This window comes from Ascoidea rubescens (genome assembly GCF_001661345.1).
Source record: "Ascoidea rubescens DSM 1968 unplaced genomic scaffold ASCRUscaffold_3, whole genome shotgun sequence".
NCBI classification, from domain to species: Eukaryota; Fungi; Ascomycota; class Saccharomycetes; order Ascoideales; family Ascoideaceae; genus Ascoidea; species Ascoidea rubescens.
In genome coordinates, this window is record NW_017962915.1 from 1,067,296 (window position 1) to 1,087,952 (window position 20,657).

Here is a 20,657-nt window from a genome sequence, read left to right on the forward strand (position 1 = left end):
TGTATACATGATCCGGTTTTAAAGTTTGTGTGGAAGAAAATGGACACTAAATTTTATTTACATGCGTTTGTAAAAACTGCTGCGGATGAATATCTATTATAGCAAGACATGTTTATATTTTTCTAAATTTATAGTGGTATAAACTGATCTTTTTATAAGGCAAAATAAAAGGCCAAGGTGGTAATTAGTAATTAGGAATTAATAATTAGAAAATTGAAATTGAAATAAGTCTAAAAGCACACACAAAAGCAAACTGTAAATATGGTAAATCAAGCAAGAAAAGCAAGAATCGAAAAAAGAAGAATAATAAAAACAAATAATATGGTACAGTTCTTTAATTTCAAATTGAGTATTGTTCTTTTATTTGAAGATTAAAGAAATTAAAAGCAACTAAAAGAAAACTAACGAAGTTTGATAAGAGCAAGACAAGACAAAACAAAACAAAACAAAACACAATAAAATAAAATAAAACAAATAAAATTCAAAGAAAAAAAATAAAATTTAGAAAACCTCCGGTGTCCAAAAACAATAGGAAAACAAAGCAACTTTAGTTGTTTCCTGTTAATTCATTTAATAGGTGTAAGTTCCATTAATGTATTGTGTTTTTAATGTAGTTGAAAGGTCAGATGAAACGGGATCATCAACGGTAACAAAATCAGTGATGGTGATGGTGCTGACAGTAATTAGGCCATCGTTGGTTTCAGTAGAAAGATCAGTTGTGATGGTGACATAAACTTTGGTGTAGACAGTGACTTCCTCAGAAGAATCGTCATCATCATTATCATAGTTAACGACATATGAAGTATTTGAGATATTGGAGTAAGCCAAAACTGTGTTATTTGTGAAAATTGAGTAGCCGGTTGCTGAGATGTCAGAATAGTTGGTAGAAATGGTTGGTTCGAGTATTAATGAAGCATTGTAGTTGTAAGTTGCATAATTGATTTCAGCTGAAGCCTCAGATTCATCAGATACGTCAACACATTGCCAGTAGTATTCGTTTTGTTCAATACAAGAACCTGAAGAACAACAAGTTGAACCGGTCCAGTTAATACCACCACATTGATAATATAATGGAACACAGGTTGAATCTGTAGTTGAATTACTTTGGCAAGTAGCTAGAGAAGTTAACGAAAGTAAACTTGATAGAAACAATGATTTTGCAAACAACATATTTATTGTCTATTATTGTTTATTATTTTATTTTATTATTGTATCGTATCGTATCGTATTGTATTGTATTGTATATTATATTATATTATATTATATTTTATTATTGTATATTATTTTTCTTTTCTTGTGTAGAAATAAATTATAATATTGATAATGGTATTAGAAATTAAATTCAAACAATTTATATTTTTTATGATTAAAAGAATGAAAATAGTTGGAAAATAGATAGCGAGTGAAATGTATATATCTGATTAACAGAAGGAGGAGAAAAAAAGGAACAAAAAAGAAAAAGAGTAAAATAAAAAAAAATGAAAAAGAAAAAAAAAGGGATTATAGTGGTATTTTTATATTTGATTTGAATATGCATGAATCGTAGTGGTTAGTCAATTGTGTAATGAATTAAATAAAATTGAATAGAATTGAATAGAATTAAATAAAATCTGGTATTAGGCAGACAAATCTAGTAAAAAGCAAACTATAAGCATATGGCTTAAAAGAGAGCTTTGAGATAACAAAAATGATGGTTAAGGAAGTTATTTCAGTCTGTTTTGGGGATTTGGATAACTTGATTGAATAAAGCATAAACGTTAAAAATTGCAGAAACTGTATAGTGTTAATCTGTAATCGATTCGTGATTTGATGAACCATGATATGTTTGTGGTTAGAGAAAGGTATGTCAAATAGCTTTAGAATAGTTTTAGGAAAGCTAAATTTTGAATTACATCGTAGATTGTTTAAACGGCAGCTTTTTCAAATATAGCAGCTGGAAAATATAAAAATATATAAAATAATAAAACATTATCGATAATATGTACTCTGGGAAGATGGCACTGAAAATCAAGATGAGTGGATGCCCAAAGGAATTTTCAATTTCAGCGGCTTCAAGAGATGTTCTAGCCTGAAAATCTTGCCATGTAGCAAGAAAATAATTCCAGATCATTCAGTGGCCAAGGCTTACATGAATTTCGCAACATTTTACAACTATTGAGTAAGCAAACAATAAAGCCACAAGGGACTGGAATAGGTGATATTTTGCTTAGTTATGTTGGAAATACGTAGCAGTGACAGAATATGCAAAACCCACGAACCTAAACGTAGTGGTGAGTCAAAACAGCCAGTACCAACGCAAAGATGAAAAAAGACACCAATGGAGTCATTGGAGTTGTTGAGGTTATACACCTCATGCAGTGTTTTGGTCTCGGTTGCACAGAACAATAGCCCGGGCAGCTCAAACACCGGAAGGAGGCCGCATCACACGTGACATGCATGCGCATGTGCGTCACACACGCGTACCAAGCCGGAACTGGTTATCGGACCGATCACCTAACTCCGACGAGCACGGCACTTCCGGCCCACGCCCGACACGCTGTCACCCGGAAGTGGCTTTTGCCGCAAGAGCATCTTCACGAAGCACTCGAGTGGTCGAATAAAGCAGCTTTCTCGTCTTGCCAACATCTCAGTGCTCGAACAGCTTCTTCTGCTCCAGCTTCTTCTGCTCCAACTTCTTCTGCTCCAGCTCCTTTTGTTCTGTCTTTGCCTCTGTCTCTACTGCTGTTTCTGCAACTCAATTCAAAGACCCCCCCCCCAACTTCCTCCATCTTACGATAACCTGATCACATTTTGCAGCCCTCCACCATTTTCTACAATACAACAGTTCTCTTCAGCTTGTTTGGAGATACCTCTTCTTCCCATACTGCTTCACACCTTTGAGCTCCCACTGTCCAGCGACTTATCACAAATCAACCTCCCTTCTCACTCCCAAGACTAGGTTCTGTTTGGCTCATCGCCTACCAACTTTTAATCTGCTTTTTTTTCGCTCGACTTATCTTCTTTTACTCATATTTGCATCCAAAGTTATTTTAGTGGTTTTTTTGCTGTCAAGGTAAAATTTTCTCACTTCGTTTCCAATAATTTTTAAATGCCTTATCTATCTCCAAATAATGATAATTCGAAGATCCCCCTATTGACCAAAAAATCAAATGGCAACAGCAGTCTTGGTAATACCCCTACCACTAACGTCAACAAGCTCAGCAAAAGCAAAAAACTATCCAACATCAAACAGCAACTCTCCCAGTCTGTTCTGTCTTCCAACGTTATTGCTTCTCATCCTGATAGTCGATTCAGCTCAGCCAATTCGAGCACCGATAATTTGATTTTAAATCCAAATTCAAACTCAACTTTCTTTATTCAAAATGATGAAAACGATATCATATCCTCTAATAACGAAAACATACCGTTTTCCAACAACAACGGCAACAGCAGCAACAACGGCAACAACAACAATAAGCTCTTGACTAATGATCCACTGCTATTCACTAAACCTCCCTTGATTCATCCTCAATCAAACAAATCCTTTAATTCCTACTCTTCTCCTTCCTCTCCGAAAACAACCTCCGCTAAACTTTCTAACCCAAATTCCATTTCAAATCTAAACTCCTCTGAAAAGAAATATCCCATTTACTCTAGAGCATCAAGTATCTCAGCTTCTTCGCCATTTTCCATTCAAAATTACAACTTCTACTCAAATTCAGAATTCGTCAATAACCACGCAAACAACTACAACAGCTTCAATAACTACAACATCTCTGATAATAACAACTTTCAAATCTTAAACTTTCCAACTGAAAGTACTCACGCTTATTCATACGCCCATCTTTCCCCAAACTCGTTAGCTTTAAGACTCAACATCCTCAAGCGATCTCTAGAAATCTTAATCGAAAGACCTGAACTATACGAATCAATAGATTCCCACTCCCAATGCCAGTCCCCAATCCTATCAAATGCGCCTTCTCCAACTTTCCAAAAGATATCCCTTCACAATATCAACAACCCCAACACTAACCCCAATATCTCCCTCGACGAGCCCATTGCCATCTTAGCAAGAAGAGATAGTAACACCAGCGACTATCTGAACTACAAAATCGATACAAATGCCTCAAGTGCAGCTTTATCTGCCTTATTTTACAATAATATGAACAACAACAACAACAACAACAATAATAATAATAATAATAGTAATAATAATAATAATAATAATAATAATATCCCTGACAATGACAATAACAACAACATTTTACTAAAAACAAAACCTTCAGCTTCAAGAAAATCCTCAAGAAAACCTTCCAGAAAATCTTCCAGAAATTCTCTAAAACAATCCCTACTAAGTGGCACTGAGAAATACCAAAATATCAATTACAAACTAAAGGAAATCATTCAATTGCTTGACTCATCCATCGACTCGCCACTATTAAATTCACTAAACACTTCTGAATCCGCCCTAAAATCTGATCTGGAACAAGAAATGGCTTTAAATTTGCATTACCTATCTCTTTCTAATCTTCCCAAATCGGAACGAAACTCCATCACAAAGGATGTCAACTCAATTTCAAAGTCCATCTCAAACTGCAAAATTGACCACCTTCACGAATTGCACAATATAATTGCAGAAAATAACCAATCTAGAGAAAAATCCTTGCAGGTAAAATTGTTATACGCATTAGCTACCCCGTTCATCGAATCTGTTAGTCTTGACAATTTCATGTCAGTTAATAGCAGCAGCAAAAACAACAACAACAACAATAACAACAGCAGCAATCCCAATAATAACGGATCTCAGCTGCCTTCTCGTGTGGTCAGATCCTCCTCAAGAAGATCCCTATTCCAAAGAAACACATCCGTACTATCTTTGCATTCAAATGTAGTAGCTCCCATAAAGAGCTTGGATGATAGCATGATGCAAAAGAAATCACTCGCTAGACCATTCCATTCATTATCCACTGGAAAAGTCTCTGCTCCTCAAGCTGTTTTCACTTGTAAGGTCGAATTTCCTTGGTCTTTAAAAGCCTCTAACGACTTGGCTTGCTTGATCTTTGGAATCTCCAAAAGCTCCATCAAAAATCTTAATTTACTAGATCTAATCGCTTCGAATTCAAGATCTTTTGTCACTGAAAAATTAAACAAAAATCTAAGTTCGGATAATGGTATAGGCAAACGTCGCAACAGTAAATCAAGTTTTTACTATAGCAATATTAACATTTTATTTGCAGGTGAAATTGTTGCCATTAAACGTCCCAATAATAACATTGCCTGGTGTTCTCTATGGGGTAAGAAAAAGGGCGATTTGATTATATTTATGTTTGATCAAATTCCATGCGATGCTGTAGACTTGATTATTGAACCCAAGTCATTAGACAATGACAATAACAGTACTAAATGGGAAATCAAAGCTTCTCATGAAGTCACAGGCTCTTTGTTGTCCAAAAATAATTTTTTTCAAGCTCCGCTAAATGATTTTTCAAAATCTTTACAAGACGAATTATTCAAACTTGAAAGAATGACCTTGAGTGAAGATAAGAAAAGAGATCCATACTCATATTTTTGTTTTTTAAGCAATCGAATTAATCAAATCAGATACTTTACTTTGAACTTGCACGATGCGATCCTACCTTGCGCTATTACCTCAGAAATCTTTGAAAAAGATGATGATTATAGTACTAGAGAGAGTCTAACAGATTATCAAATTAAATTGAAGATCCACACAATGCCTTATATCGCTGGTATCTTTGTGATTTCCTCAACAGACTATCGGATTCTTTCTTACAATAGATCGATTTCTAAAAATTTATTTGGAATTGGAAACTTATTAAACTCCTCCATTGATTCCATTATTCCCCATTTTACTGATCTCTTGGATTTTGCTATCAATAACGAGGAAATTTCCTCTACATATTTTTTCAATAATCGGCAATTGTTAAATAATAGCTCTGTTTTGCATCGAAATAAAAACTCACAAAGGAAAAAGTTAAAGTTGTCTCCGGGTTTGGTGTTACCAGAGCATTTTTTTAGAAGAGTCTATTCTAAATATTTAGTATTAAAGGACAAAAAGGAAAAAGGTTTGATTGATGTTGAAGATGAACATACATTTAATAAATTTATTGATGAAATAGAAACAATGTTTCTAAATTCAGTTGGAATTCCTGCAACTCATAGAGATAGAACGTCTTTAAATATTGATGTTCAAATGCGGGTTTCCTCCATTGAGACATATGTTTTGTGGATTACATATTCAAGAAATTTGCACCTACCTTCGCATTCTCACTCCAACAGTCTGGATTCCGAATCAAGTTTCAATTATCAGGATGAACATAGGAGAGCAGAAAAACTTAGAAATCTTCCTTCGCAATTGAATTTGCTTGCTGATCATCAAGGCGGATCTGGAAATAGTTTCAAATTGCTCTCATCAAGCAGCTCTTTAAAGTCTCTAAATTCTGATGAATCATCAAAGGATTCATTTCCTATCATAGGCAGCGCTCAATCATTGAATTTTTCTGAAAGAAAAACATCAGACAATAATGCTCAATCTACGGACATCAAACAAAATGGATTTGCCAGCAAAGACCCCAATGCAACAGGCGTATCAGAAAACGAGGATAGTTTGGAAGAATTCTCTTCAACCACAACAAACACAACTACTGATGATCTTGATATTGGTGGCAACAAGACACTCAGACATGTTGCTATGGACCATGGCTTGCTGTTTGCTGTTTTTAGCGAAGAAGAGATGAAAAAACTGGAAATGGAGAAGTTGGAGATGATGAAATTAAAGTCACCATCGTTTCCCAAACAGGTTGGGCTCAAGAGAAGAGTTAAGAAGTTTGATGATTATAAGATTATTAAATCGATGGGGGAAGGATCTTACGGAAAAGTCATTCTTGTTGAGAATAAGTTAGACCCAAACTATAAGATTGTTCTCAAGTGTATTTTCAAAAAAAGAATTCTCGTTGATACTTGGTGTCGCGACAGAAGACTTGGTACTGTCCCATCAGAAATTCAAATAATGGCGTTTTTGAATAATTTCAACAACCCTAACATCATGAGATTACTTGATTTCTTTGAGGATGATGATTATTATTATATTGAGACACCAATTCATGGGGACCCACCTGGGATTGATTTGTTTGATTTAATTGAGATTAAAAAGTCAATGACGGAGTTTGAGTGTCGATATATATTCAAGCAAGTTGCACTAGCTATTTTTCATTTACATGAAAATGGCATAGTTCACAGGGATATTAAGGATGAGAATATTATTATTGATAATCAGTCCTTTGTTAAATTGATTGATTTTGGATCAGCAGCATACATTAGAAATGGACCATTTGATGTTTTTGTTGGAACAATTGACTATGCAGCACCTGAAGTCTTAAATGGAAAAGCATATGAGGGAAAAGCACAAGATGTTTGGGCGTTAGGAATTTTATTATATACTTTGATCTACAAAGAGAATCCGTTTTATAATGTTGATGAAATCATGGAAGGAGAATTAAGAATTCCATATATTACAAGTAAAGGTTGCATTAATTTGATTAAAAAGATTCTTCAAAGAGATATTTCTAAAAGACCCGAAATGAAAGATATAGTTGAAGATCTGTGGTTACAATTTTAGTAGTGAAATGGAAAAGAAAAGATGAATTTTTTATTTTATTCTATATTATTTGTTTTTATGGTTTTGTTAATACTTAAAATTAACTTTTGAAAGAGAGATTTTGGGAAATTTATTATATTTTGTTTGATTATTATATTTTGTTTATTTTGTTTATTCTGTTTATTTTGATTGATTTTGATTAATTTTTACTAATTTCTTTTAATTTCTTACTTTTTTACTTTTTTTTATCTGGTTGAGAAAAAAATATTATTCCAAGTTGCATTAGAGAAATTAATTAAAGAAAAATACTGAAAGATATTCTATGAAGCTTTTTATTTTTTCAATTGTTTTTAATTCTAAAACTCTCTTTTAAAACTTTGAGTTTAAGGAAATAAAATCATAAATAACAAATCTTTTTCTTTGTTCGATGAGATTGCTTTATTTATTTAAATCGTCTGAATAGTACAATGAAGATTTAATCTTGTTTTATTTTTTTATTCATTTCTTTTATTCATTTCATTTCAAAATTTGTTTCAATTGAGCTATAACTATTTTCAATAGTGTCTTTACTATTATTTTACTATTATTTTATTATTATTATTCTATTATTATTTTATTATTATTATTTTATTACTTTTTTTTTATTATATTGTTTTTGTTTTTGTTTCATTTTATTATAAAATTCTTATTTAGGTTTTTCTTTTCTTTTCTCTTCTTTTCTTTTCTTTTCTTTTTTATATTAGTTTTTTAGTTACTATTTTTGTTTTTTATTTTTAGATTAATTTTTATTTTTATTCTTTTTGTTGGTTTAAATTGGGTTTTTTTCTTAATTATTGAAATCTAGTGATATATTATAAATAATAATGTGAATACACATATAAATATTAAGAGTTATAAAGGAAAAAAGAAAGCAAAAGACATCAAAAAAAGGGGAGTTTCATTTTACGTTATTTTATTTCAATGATTAATTAAAAAAAAATTCATGATATATCAATTATCAAATATCATTTATCATATATCAAAATATATACATCTATATCTACATCTACATATACAAATACAGTATGAATACACATCAATATATCTATAGGTAAGGTTTCTACTAAGCAGTTAGTAATTTAGTTTGCAGTTTGTAGTTTGTAATTGTTATAAATTTGGGGAAGAATTGATTAAACCAACTTCAATGAATCTTTGTTTTAATAAACCATCTTGCTCCAATTTTTTTAAAGTTTGTTCATTACCAAAATAAAGACCATTGAAAAAAATAGAAGGGACCCACTTTTGACCAATGATTTTAGTGAAAGCCTTTTCTAGGTTGATTGCTTGGTCTTTATTAGATATCTTGTCTAATTCGAGGATGAAGAATTTATCTGAGACTTTATATTTTTCCCATATTCTATAAGCATAATGGCAATCAGGGCACCAAGATTTAGAGATCATAAAGTACTTATTGTCGGCAATGAATTTGTTAGCAGCTTTTGTGTATTTTTCAGACATGTTTATTGTGGAATATTGTTATGAATAATGAAGAGAGTTAAGAGAGTTAAGAAAATTAAGGGAATGAGGATGAAGATAAAGATGAAGATGAGAATGAAGATGAGAATGAAAATTATATGTTTTAATTGAAGATGATTTGATGGAGCTCATCAGAAATATATTGAGAAAAAGCCAGTGATTCGGAACATGCATATGCGCATTAGAATGCATGAACCACACTTTTTCTTGCTTTGGGGCAAATTGATTCGTTGAGAGGAAAAGAAAATGGATGAGATAATTTTGAGGGAAGATTGTTGAATGAATGGATGAGACGTGTATTTTATTTATTAACGTATTTAAGTATGGAAGTATGGAAGTGGGTGATTGGGACTATAGATCATCGGATCTTCTTGTGCCTTTGACCAAGATCGGAATCATGCCTCCAGTGCTGATGGCAAAGTTTCGATGGTTTGAAGCAATTAGGAAAGCCTTTATTGTTCCAGAGTGGGTTGTGGTGCTTATAAAGACGTCCTTTTTGGAAGGGGCTAGATCAAAGTCTTTTTCAAACAAGTAGTTTAGGAAATTGTTGATTCTTAAGGATTGCTGGTACAAAGGTTCTCTCCAGTCGGATTTGTAGTAGACATCTTGTTCTTGGAAATTGTGTTCGATTTTGAAACCATGTTTGGCAAAACGGTTTAGGATTGTTGTCTTGTTTGATCTCTTATCACATAGATGTAGACCGATGGTTTCTCTCAAGTCCTCTTTAATTAGTGGGTTACAAGTTGAGTCATTTTTCAAGTCGACGATATTTTCCCAAGTACCAATAAGAGTTTGACAGGATCTTGTGAACGGAGAGGAGTAAAAAGCTTGAGGAGTTGGACAATTATGATTATTAATCTGATCTAGCCATGCTTTATTGTTTGATTTAGCTTGGGATTTTCCAATGGGAGTTAAAAAAGGATCAGGAGCCCAAGTTAAATTGCCATCGCCATCAAGTAAAGACCAATAGTTATCCCAGGCCTCTATACCATATTTATCGATAGCAAAATTGTGCCATCCCTGGCCATGTCTTGCACAAAAGATTAACTTATAGGTGACCAAGTTTGAGTGTGCTGGGTCGTTATTAAGGTTGTTGATCTCGTCGATAAGAGATTTCCAGGTGGGTTTTATGAGACCAAAGTTTTCCTTGATGTAGTCAAACTGTAAGTCGTCTGTGCTGTTGTCAGATTGCTTGAAAAAGCCCTGAACAATCTCAAAATCCCAAGGTCGTTTGAACTTGTTTGTGGAGGGGTCTCTTTCGTCCCTGAGCTTGTTGAGCTCGTCCAAATAGGTCTGTCGTTGCTCGTCATTGGCCTTGTAGGCATCGACGATGTCAGCCTGGCTGTACTGCAAGAAATTGTGATTGTTTTGGGAGATGAAATTAGGATCGTCGATGTTCTTGTTGAGCTCCTCGATGGAGCTCTTGTTGGTGCCAATGGTCATTGCAAGATGGTTCAGCAGAAAAAAAACAAGCAGCAAAAGCAACGCTGTACAAACAAGCGAAACAGAGAACAAGAAAGAAAGACGACGTAGATGTGTATTGTAAAGTATCATGGATCAACAATTACGACTCAACCCTGGCAGCCGGTGGCCTCTTCGCGACCCTTGGGTTGGGCTGGTCTTATATCGCTCTGAACCTGCGTCTGTGTGCGAAAACCATCACTGTGGGTGGCAACACAGACCCCTTGCTTCCAGACCCCGCACCCAACCCTATTGCGGACCCCTGTGGAACGGACAGCGCAGCAACAGCTGTCTGTGCTGCCTCTGGTGCCTCAGCTGCTTGTGCTGCCCGGTGTGGCGGTGCTGCTGGCGGTGCTGCTGCCACTGCTGCACAAGGGCCCCGCCTAAAAGGGCGAATTCCCCAGCTGAAACCGGTCTTACATAATCCTATTCAAATTTTTCTCCTGAGCTTATTTCACGCTGCATTCTGATCCTGCTCCAGCACTGCTTCTTCTTCCTGTCTCCTTTCTTATCGCAGCAGCAGCAGCAGCTACACCTCCAAACCACCCCCAGAATCGCCAGTTTGTCTGAGTCGTCCTTTCCCACTCTAACCCTTGTCCTATTCTGACCTCCTTCTGGTTCCACTTCCTTCCAGCAATCACTGCCTTTTCTCTACCAAGGGTGTTTTTACATTTTCAGCATGGAATTTCAACAGTCTCAATTAAACCAGCACGATCAGCTCCAACTCCAAGACAGCGATCAATCTCAGAATGATTCGATCAATGAAATATTATATCCTTTGGCTTTGTTAATGGATGAACTAAAAGTATGTGCCTTCACTTTCCCACATTCCGTATTTTCACCTCTTATCTGTTCTTTGTACTAACCCATTTTTTCCCTTTTTTTTTTTTCTGTTCTTCTTCTTCTTCTTTTTCTTGTTAGCATGATGATGTTCAAACTCGTGTCCTTGCAACCCAACGTTTAGATACCATTGCAATTGCTCTTGGTCCTGAAAGAGCTAGAAACGAACTAATCCCTTTTCTTCAAGATGTCGCCCAAGATGACGAAGAAGAAGTCTTTGCTGTTTTAGCTGAAAAACTAAACTCGAATTTCGTAAATTACTTGGGTGGCCCCAGCTACGCTACTATTTTACTACCAATCCTACAAATTTTGTGCTCAATGGAAGAGCCTATTGTTAGAGACAAGGCAATTAATTCATTAAACGACTTGGCCACAATCCTATCCCAAAACCAAATCAATAACGATTTCCTAAATCTAATCTCGCAACTATCTCAAGGCGATTGGTTTTCCTCAAGAGTAGCTTCCTGTGGCCTCTTCCGATCAGTTTTAATCAAAGTCGACTCAACCAAAAGAAAAAACCTTTTGTCCGCTTACTTGAAACTAATCCAAGATGATTCTCCAATGGTCAAAAGAGCTGCCGGTAACCATTTATCAAATTTAATAGACCTATTGTCTCAACTAGAAAGCTTGCATCAAAACAAAAACAAAAACACTCAAAATAACCTCGAAAATAGCAACATCAACAACCTAGAGGCCAACACTGCTGACGACACCGATAATCTCAAAATAGATGACAATAACCTAACTATCACCGATAAAAACGACACCCATCCTATATCTCTCCCTGACCCCCCAAATAACAATGATTGGGAATTGATCTTTCAAATGTTCAACTCCCTAACAAACGACGAACAAGACTCTGTCAAATTCTTGTCCGTCGACGTATTAATATCGATCCTCAACTACTTCAACCACCACAAAGAAGACTCTTCTCACAACCAAGACTTGCTAGAAATCTTCTTAAAACTATGCACCGATGAAAGCTGGAGAGTTCGTTACATGATTGCTGATAAATTCCAAAAAATTGCCCTCTATTACAGCTCCGACGACATCAAACTCAAATTGCTTCCTCAATTTATCTCTCTAATGCAAGACAACGAAGCAGAAGTTAGAAAAGCCATTTCAAAACAGCTAACTGACTTCTCAAAATTAATACCCTCAAAGGAAATCATAATAAATAGAATGATCTATCACGTCGTTGAATTAGCTAATGATAAAAATGAAGCCGTTAGAAGCTCCCTAGCAAGCGAAATAACAGGTTTAGCTCCCCTATTGGGCAAAACTCACACAACTAACTCACTTTTACCAATCTTCTTATCAATGCTAAAGGACGACTTTCCAGAAGTCAGATTGAACATCATATCAAAACTAACCGTTGTCAATGACGTTATTGGCATCAAATTACTATCAAACAGCTTGTTACCTGCAATCACTGAACTAGCTAAAGACAAACAATGGAGAGTTCGATTGGCCATCATCAAACACATCCCGCTATTGGCAAAACAACTAGGTATCACTTTTTTTAACAGAGAATTGGGCTCTTTATCATTGTCTTGGTTGTGGGACTCTGTTTATTCAATTCGTAATGCCGCTGTTAATAACCTAAAACAATTAACTGAAATCTTTGGCGCTGAATGGGCTAAAACTGAAGTTATTAAAAAAATCTTAAATAATGAAATCTTGGAAAGTTACAGATTGCAAAACCCAGAACTATTTGAAAACCAAGGCGAAGTCACCCAAAATCAACTTCATAACCAAGTAATTCAAAATAGAACGGATACAGGTGTCCTATTTGACGATACCTTTGATGAATTAAGTAGCTCGTTAATGAACAACTTTATCTACAGGATCACTTGTTTATTCACCTTGAAGAGTTTAACAATTGCTCTTGCTAATGACAAAGACTTAATCATAAATGATATCTTGCCTTTCATCTTGAAAAATGCTAAAGATGATGTTGCAAATATTAGATTTAACGTTGCAACAACTTTATTAACAATCACTCAAGTCTTATTAAACAAGTTTTCCGAAAACAATAGTGCTGACGACAATTTGGAAAATGTTAATAAAAATATCAACTCCTTCAGCATTCTTGAAAACAATAATATTAACAATAATACTAACAACATAAATGAAAACGATAAAAAAGAAGATCCAAGTAAACTAAAAGTTGATGACTCTCCTGAAGACATTGAAAAATACTTAAACATTATAAATACTCAAATTGTGAAAACTTTAACTCAACTAGCATCCGATAAAGATGAAGATGTTAGATTCTTTTCAAATAAAAGTCTCAATGCTGTTCAAACTATTTTAAGTGAATTCAACAAAAAAGATTCAAAGATACAAGAAAATACTGAAAGCCCAAAATAGCTAGCTAATCTTAAATCTTTCAAAAAAAACAATAAAAAATAACAATAAAATAACATTAAAGTGAAATAATTGGAAAAATTGGAAAAAATAAATTTATAAAAGCTCTTGGGATTTTTTTTAAAAATTTAAAATAAAGACAAATTCAATATTAGAAATTTACTAATCTAGAAAAAAAATTTTTGTTATATGCTATTTACATACTTATTTTATAGTCTAATTACCTAATCTTTTTTTTTATTATTCATTTTTGAATTTTATTTTCTGTGATTATTTTTTTTTATTTCACTTTTAATTTTTATATGCCATGTTACTGTTTTTCCTTATTTTATTTTCTTCTTTAATAATTTTAGTCAGTCTGAATACTCAATTTCATTTTCACAATCATTGTTTTTATTACTATTATTTATCACTTGAAAAGAAACAAGTCTTTAATTTATAATAAAATTAACTATTACCTTTCACTGATATCAAATAACTTCAAATCTCAAATCTCAAAATTCCAACCAGATCAAATGTAGATAATTAAGGTTTCAATGCATATTGACGCAATTACGCGTTGTCCCACATGACTGGTTTCTACTTTTTTGATCCAACACAAAATAGCAAATAAAAAGCAAACAATCAAAAAAAGCAAACAATCAAAAAAAGCAAACAACAATAAAACAATAATTGATCTAGCTGTGGTGGAACTATCGATATTTTGTTTATTTATATAATGGGTCTTAGTTCCGCATAAATTCATGATCTTGTAAAGCAATTTCCAGTTCAAAAGATAAAAGAATAAAAAAAGAAAATGGTGCTGGCGCTGGTTTTATTGACGATGTTAATTCTCATCTTATTAATTCACATAGATTTTTCATTGATCCAATACGCTATAAAGTCAAGTTTCATTAAATTCAATAAACTTGCAAATAAAATGAATGAGTTAGCGAAAATACAACCTAATGCGTATTTTAAAAATTTAAATGTTACTCCAACGGTCAAAGGAAGCTATTACGATGCATTGAAATTTAATAATTTTGAATTTGATGATTCTGATAGTAATGATGACGAATTTGATAATAGAATAATAGTTGAATCAGAGATTTATTTTTCAAAAATCAAATACCAAAGAGAATTTAATCAGGACGATTGGCTTTCTACCATATAAGTAGTTTGAATTATATGGAATTTTTATATTTGCTATTTTCTATATTGTTTTATAAATATGTTTTAGTTTAATATTTTTTAGTTTAATATTTTTCAAGCTCTGTATGAAACTGTTATCCAGATAAATTTGGAGTTTGTTCCAAAACTGTACTCAATCTAGATGTATTATATTTTTATTTTCTTGTGATCAAGAATCATTTTGGTTAATTTTAGATTTCTTATTTTTTAAGAAAACTTGTTTCAGATTTTTGGAATTTTCTACCGGGTTTAGAAGTTCTGCTGAAAGAAAATTTCTTAACCTATAATTTGATATTTTTAAAAGCTGTTGAGTTTGTTTTTTGTTTATATTAAATATCAAAGCAATTTCTTTTAACGAGATTATTAAATGTGCTGTTACCAAAAATCCAATTTTGTCATTCAAAGGATAGCCATTTAGCAGCATATTAACAAAAACATTGATTTTAGTGGTATGAGAATTCACTGTGGGCAGGTTTACTGAAGAAAGTTAAAGGTTGTTTAGTTTCTTTATCATGGTACATCACAATTAATCTTTAATATTATCAACTTACAATTTTCTTGTTATAATTTTCAGTGTTGTTGATATTTCAAAGATAAAGTCTATTTCCTATTTCGGAAAGGGATACAGATTTTATATATTTGTGCATTTTTTTGCATGAAACAACCTCTCTGAGGTTGATTTCCATAGTTTGTATTTACAAATGTAGTTGGAGATTTTTATTTTGCTATTTGCTTATTTTTGATGTTCTGAACAGTAAAAGTGCTAACGCATATGGTTTTTAAAAGTGTATGAAAAAAAGATTTTCCTTTAATTGAGTGAAAAGTACAATAGAGAATAATACTAGAACCAAAAATAATAAAAAAGCTGATGAACAAAACCTACATTTAGCATACCATTATTATTATAATAAAAATAATAAAAATAAAAATAATAAAAATAATAACAGAAATAGTTGCATCGGAATCAAAAAAAATTAAAACTTTGATATTATTGTGTATTTCCCTTTATAAGCGTCGAATAACTTGAGTAGAGAATAAAAACTCTAAAATAGTCATTTACGTTTATGAATTGAAATGAAAAAAATAATTATTATAATTCAAGTATACGCAATCCATGTATACCTAAAATTTAAATTTCTAATTATTTCTTGCCCAAAACAAAGAATAAAAAAATCAAGAAAACGTAGAAAGTTTATCCATTTTTATCACTATGAAAGTTTTAAAATCATAAGATGATAAAACTGTTAAGATCAGAAAATTATCAAATTCAATTTAAAGTTTTTATCTACGTTATAGAAAATCAAATAATTCTCAAAACCAGTATTATTTAGAATTTTCAGAATATTAGAAAATATTGGAAAATATTGGAAAATATTGAATAATAGTATGGAAGCACTTGAATTTGCATCACTGATAAAGAATAATAACAAAAAACTTGTAATGACAGAAGATTTGAGAATATATTAAATCCAACGAATTTACCAAATGGTTAAATTTTTATAGTAATCATAAATTTTGAATCAATTTCTACTAAAGTAAAAGAAAAAAGTGTAGTTATTTATCTGCAATATATGGCAACTAAAAGGCAATCCTGATATAAATAATACCACATCTTTTATTATTGTTGTGTTTATAATTGCAATCTAATTTGTATTCAGAATTAATGTTTATGCTATCATTATCAAATAAAATTTTAGAAATGCAAAGATTTTCAATAAAGTCATCATTCCAACAGTATCTAAAAATCTCCAAAGAATTTTTGTAAAAAGAAAATAAAGCTATCTTTTTGAATACAAGGAAGCCCAAAGTTTTAAGTTTTAATGGACATCGAGCATTGGTTTTCTTTATGAGCATAATTGAGATGTTTGATTTTTATTTTCAAATCAAAAAAATGAAACAAAATAAGAGAGCATTCATGGTTTAATCAAATTAGCTTTCAAAATTTTAGCTAATTCTTCTAGATAAAGTCAAAGGACAAGATCAATTAGAGAAAACAATGCGATCATCTTGATAAAGTTATTTCTTAATTTCCTGAAGAAAAATTGAAATTAAACAATTTCAAATGGAATGGGAAAAAAGGTAGAAAGACTTAACATGGTTTCAATAGCTCATTTCATTACTCAAAGGTTTATACCTGCTAATGGTAGTGGGGGTATTTTTAGTTTAAATTATCATAAAGATGAAATATTTTAACAAATATGCTTTTAGCATTTGTAAATTGGTTTTGAAGATCCTGTGGAAGAAAGAGATGGACCTAGAAATCAGGAAGCTGAAAAAACAATCGTTAAAACTTAATCAAAAACAAAAAGAAAATAAATACGATTTTGATTGAATCATAGCAGTTGTCAAATCAAAAGCCCGAAAGATAATTTTGATTATTTGTTCGCTAATCTGCCAGCAGCTATCAGATTTATTTAGAAACAGCTGAAATCATGAGACTGTTAGCGACATTTTGCATCAAACTGTTGCTTGATGTCTTGGTTCATATGGCCAAAATGTGTCTCAAAACAACTACTTCGCACAGGCAATATCCTCTTAACAACAACTAAAAGAATATTCGAAACATACCAAATATCTATGCAAAGTGGATTTGGTAATGACGCGACTTGAAATGAAACCAACCATTTAACTTTATTGAGAAACAAAGGTTTTGTTTCACAGCTGCTTGATGTAGGATATATAACAGTAAAACATGAATTTGGAATTACTTTAGACGAAAGGTTCTATTCCATCATGAAATACGTCGATGCATTGATGAAAGAACAGCCATTCCACACACAAGTGGCATCTGGAGCACCAGCTCTATCTTGTCCTATCCAACATTAGCCCATCGTTATCAAGCAAAGAATGAAAGCAGTTCTTTAATAATCAAAAAAGCATTCGAGAAAACCGAAGAAAAAACGCCTTTAGAAAAGCACCGGTTCGACTCCCGGAAAAGAGCTTTTCCAGCTATTTCCGAACTATTTCTTGTTGCTTGTGCTGTTTCTGCTTCCTCTTCCTCTTCCTCTTTTACTCCTGTTTCTGCTGTTTCTGCTTCTTCTGTTGCTGGTTTTGTGAGTGGTTTATTGTTCTGACGATGCACGTTCTTGTTAAGCTCTTGATAGCCTTTTATCTCGCTTCTCCCATCATATTCTATGTCATCCTTCCCTATTTCCACTCTCCCTCCAAAAGAACAAAACTCATGAACAGATACTCAAACATCAAGAGAAATATTGCCATTGTGGTGCTTGGGGATTTAGGCCATTCTCCTCGAATGTGCTACCATGCTCTATCCTTTGCCAAATTCAATTTCAATGTCGAGTTGTGTGGTTACGTACAGTCTAATTTGTCCTCTGATTTGGTTGACAACATCAACATAAATATCAATGATATACCTATTTACTCAAACAATGGCAACGATAGGAGCCAAAAAACGTTTCTTTTGTTTTCAATCAAAAAGGTGTTGTTTCAGATTTTCCATGTATTCAAATTATTGTTCAATTTTAAGAATTTCGATTACATTTTAATTCAAAATCCTCCCAATATTCCACTTTTTTTTATCATTTTACTATACATTAAAATCTTTTCAAGATCAACTGAATTGATAATTGATTGGCACAATTTGGGTTACTCCATTTTAGCTTTGAAATATGATAATGCTTTTGATAATCCGATAGTCAAATTTGCAAGATTTTACGAATTATTCTTTGGTCGATTCGCCGATTATCATTTAACTGTTACAAACAACTTGAAAAATTTTTTGATCAACTCTTTTAATTTTACTCCAAACAAGATTTTTGTTCTATACGATAGAGCTGATTCAAATAAATTTAAACCGGTCTCATCTAATGATGAAAGATTAAATATAATTAATAACAATTCCAATTTTGATCATATTTTCAAAAATCAACAAATAATTGACTCACATTTTGATTTTGAGAAAGATAAAATTATCATAACTTCAACTTCTTTTACTCCTGATGAAGATTTGAATTTGCTACTAAGTTCTCTTAAATTATATGATGTTTATTATCTAAATAATCAATCTAATCCAAAACATCCATATTTACCTAAATTATATCTTATAGTGACTGGGAAGGGCCCATTGAAATCCCAATTTCTAAATTCTATAAAGAATTTCAATTTTTCTTCAAATATTATTATAAAAAACTTTTGGCTCTCTTATGAAGATTATGCGACTATTCTATCATTATCTGATCTTGGAATTTCACTTCATACTTCGTCTTCAGGTCTTGATTTACCAATGAAAATTCTAGATATGTTTGGAACTGGTATTCCTGTAATTGCTTTGAATTTCAAATCTTTAAGTGAATTGATTAAAGATGGCGAAAACGGTTTTGCTGTTGATTTACAACCAATGAATATTTTTGATAAATTATTGGAACTTTTCACAGATGATCAAATCTATAATAAAATCAAAAAGGGCGCGATGCTTGAGAGCCAAAAATCATGGAATAAAAATTGGTCAAAGTCTTTATCTAAAATTATAAATTAATTAATTAATCAATTCATTTCTTTCTCCTCTACTTTTTTCTCCTTTTCTTCTTTTATACCATTTCTTCCCTTTTGAATACTTTGTACCAACTTCTTATTGACACTTTTACATAATCCTTTATACTTTTCTTCGATTCCTAATGGGCATAAATTGCATTTCTTGCCTCTTGATCCACAAATAGTTTGCCCAAATCCAACTAAATTGGGATTAAATTCAGTCCATAAGTTCTTGGGAAGCCAACTCTCTAATTGCTCTCTAGTTCCTTCTGGATTTTTGGATTTGACCCAATTCCATTGGTTTGCTAACCTATGAACATGTACATCAACTCCTATTCCATCTATGATCCCCCATGCACTTTGTAGTAACAAGTATCCCATCTTAGGCCCAATTCCTGGTAAACTTGTAATATCAGTAATGTTTTTAGGAATCTCACTACCAAATTTATCTCTCACAATTTCACAGGTTTTCTTAATAAATGATGCCTTTCTCTTATGAAAACCAACTTTAAATATCAATTCATCTAGCTTGCTTTCATCGAGATCAATCATTGATTCAATTGTTATTCCATCAGGTGAATTCTTTTCGTTAACAAGATACTTTGTTATGTTATTCATCGCATAGTAATTAATCTCGTCTTTAGTTTGCGCCGAAAGCATCAAGGAAATCATTGTTTGAAATCGATAGTTCTGAGGACTTAGCTTGTAATTGTATTCCTTAGATAATGTCACTGGTAGTATTGCACATCCAACAGTATCTACAGGAGCTGGGGTACGAGACCTTGACTCTTTTACTGCTTCATATATCTCATGAAAATTAGCAGGAATTGGCACTTTCTCGTTATCTTTGATCTTCTTTTTGGTCACCTTTTCAATTGTTTTAGTTTTAATGTTTTGAGGAATACGACTCTCTTCCTCTTCAATCTTGATGTCTAGTTTGGCTATTTTTCTTCTTTTTGTCGTTTTATGTTTGACTGCCATATCATCAATGGGGGGACTTTCAGGTTTTCCATCTGGGTCTTCTTTTTTGATGAAATATTGGCTTACTACTCTCTTCGACTGCAATCTCTGTGAACTTCTGACTGTCAACGCCATTGTCCCCAGGTTTGTTTTGCAGATCTTGCTCAAATTTGTCAAAAGAGACATTGGAAAATCTCTTCAAATGGTTGATTTGTAAAAAGATGCTGATGATTGGCTTTCAGCGGAACTGGAAAGT

General features: G+C 32.6%; 9 protein-coding genes across 9 annotated transcripts; 4 read left to right on the forward strand and 5 right to left on the reverse strand.

Moving 5' to 3' along the window:
* Positions 1 to 468: 468 nt before the first annotated feature.
* On the reverse strand, positions 469 to 1,347 carry ASCRUDRAFT_74929 (uncharacterized protein). The gene has a single exon (XM_020192874.1). It carries the CDS (start codon positions 1,168 to 1,170, stop codon positions 571 to 573), a length of 600 nt encoding a protein of 199 aa, XP_020048880.1. The 5' UTR covers positions 1,171 to 1,347; the 3' UTR covers positions 469 to 570.
* A 2,413-nt stretch (positions 1,348 to 3,760) lies between these two features.
* ASCRUDRAFT_32863 (serine/threonine-protein kinase) lies at positions 3,761 to 7,615 on the forward strand (the record flags this gene model as incomplete). The annotated part of the gene is made up of 5 exons (XM_020190386.1): positions 3,761 to 4,334; positions 4,617 to 4,846; positions 4,913 to 6,062; positions 6,117 to 6,293; positions 6,378 to 7,615. Coding segments are annotated over 5 exons (3,369 nt in total), but the record flags the coding sequence as incomplete, so codon positions are not given.
* A 1,125-nt stretch (positions 7,616 to 8,740) lies between these two features.
* Positions 8,741 to 9,091, reverse strand: GRX8 (glutathione-disulfide reductase GRX8; the record flags this gene model as incomplete). Its single annotated transcript, XM_020191665.1, has 1 exon — positions 8,741 to 9,091. The coding sequence occupies one exon, from the start codon at positions 9,089 to 9,091 to the stop codon at positions 8,741 to 8,743; it is 351 nt and encodes a 116-aa protein (XP_020048882.1).
* Positions 9,092 to 9,460: 369 nt separating this feature from the next.
* Positions 9,461 to 10,552, reverse strand: ASCRUDRAFT_7125 (putative phosphomutase; the record flags this gene model as incomplete). Its single annotated transcript, XM_020191906.1, has 1 exon — positions 9,461 to 10,552. The coding sequence occupies one exon, from the start codon at positions 10,550 to 10,552 to the stop codon at positions 9,461 to 9,463; it is 1,092 nt and encodes a 363-aa protein (XP_020048883.1).
* Positions 10,553 to 10,918: 366 nt separating this feature from the next.
* On the forward strand, positions 10,919 to 13,993 carry TPD3 (protein phosphatase 2A structural subunit TPD3). Its single transcript, XM_020192875.1, has 2 exons — positions 10,919 to 11,375; positions 11,492 to 13,993. Exons 1-2 carry the CDS (start codon positions 11,250 to 11,252, stop codon positions 13,781 to 13,783), a joined length of 2,418 nt encoding a protein of 805 aa, XP_020048884.1. The 5' UTR covers positions 10,919 to 11,249; the 3' UTR covers positions 13,784 to 13,993.
* Positions 13,994 to 14,603: 610 nt separating this feature from the next.
* ASCRUDRAFT_7127 (uncharacterized protein) lies at positions 14,604 to 14,933 on the forward strand (the record flags this gene model as incomplete). Its single annotated transcript, XM_020191909.1, has 1 exon — positions 14,604 to 14,933. The coding sequence occupies one exon, from the start codon at positions 14,604 to 14,606 to the stop codon at positions 14,931 to 14,933; it is 330 nt and encodes a 109-aa protein (XP_020048885.1).
* Positions 14,934 to 15,119: 186 nt separating this feature from the next.
* ASCRUDRAFT_7128 (uncharacterized protein) lies at positions 15,120 to 16,804 on the reverse strand (the record flags this gene model as incomplete). Its single annotated transcript, XM_020191913.1, has 2 exons — positions 15,120 to 15,412; positions 16,558 to 16,804. The coding sequence occupies 2 exons, from the start codon at positions 16,802 to 16,804 to the stop codon at positions 15,120 to 15,122; spliced, it is 540 nt and encodes a 179-aa protein (XP_020048886.1).
* A 987-nt stretch (positions 16,805 to 17,791) lies between these two features.
* On the forward strand, positions 17,792 to 19,911 carry ALG1 (chitobiosyldiphosphodolichol beta-1,4 mannosyltransferase). Its single transcript, XM_020192876.1, has one exon. The coding sequence runs from the start codon at positions 18,132 to 18,134 to the stop codon at positions 19,443 to 19,445; it is 1,314 nt and encodes a 437-aa protein (XP_020048887.1). The 5' UTR covers positions 17,792 to 18,131; the 3' UTR covers positions 19,446 to 19,911.
* On the reverse strand, positions 19,589 to 20,272 carry ASCRUDRAFT_19921 (endonuclease III domain-containing protein; the record flags this gene model as incomplete). Its single annotated transcript, XM_020189609.1, has 1 exon — positions 19,589 to 20,272. A coding segment is annotated over one exon (684 nt), but the record flags the coding sequence as incomplete, so codon positions are not given.
* Between the last annotated feature and the right edge of the window lie 385 nt (positions 20,273 to 20,657).

What these genes read in the sequence shown, in the direction of transcription:
- ASCRUDRAFT_74929 (XM_020192874.1), bottom strand. Translation starts at nt 1,170, where the DNA reads ATGTTGTTTGCAAAATCATTGTTTCTATCAAGTTTACTTTCGTTAACT.
- TPD3 (XM_020192875.1), top strand. Translation starts at nt 11,250, where the DNA reads ATGGAATTTCAACAGTCTCAATTAAACCAGCACGATCAGCTCCAACTC. An exon ending in TGTTAATGGATGAACTAAAA is followed by an intron (nt 11,376 to 11,491) that starts GTATGTGCCTTC and finishes TTTTCTTGTTAG; the next exon opens with CATGATGATGTTCAAACTCG.
- ALG1 (XM_020192876.1), top strand. Translation starts at nt 18,132, where the DNA reads ATGAACAGATACTCAAACATCAAGAGAAATATTGCCATTGTGGTGCTT.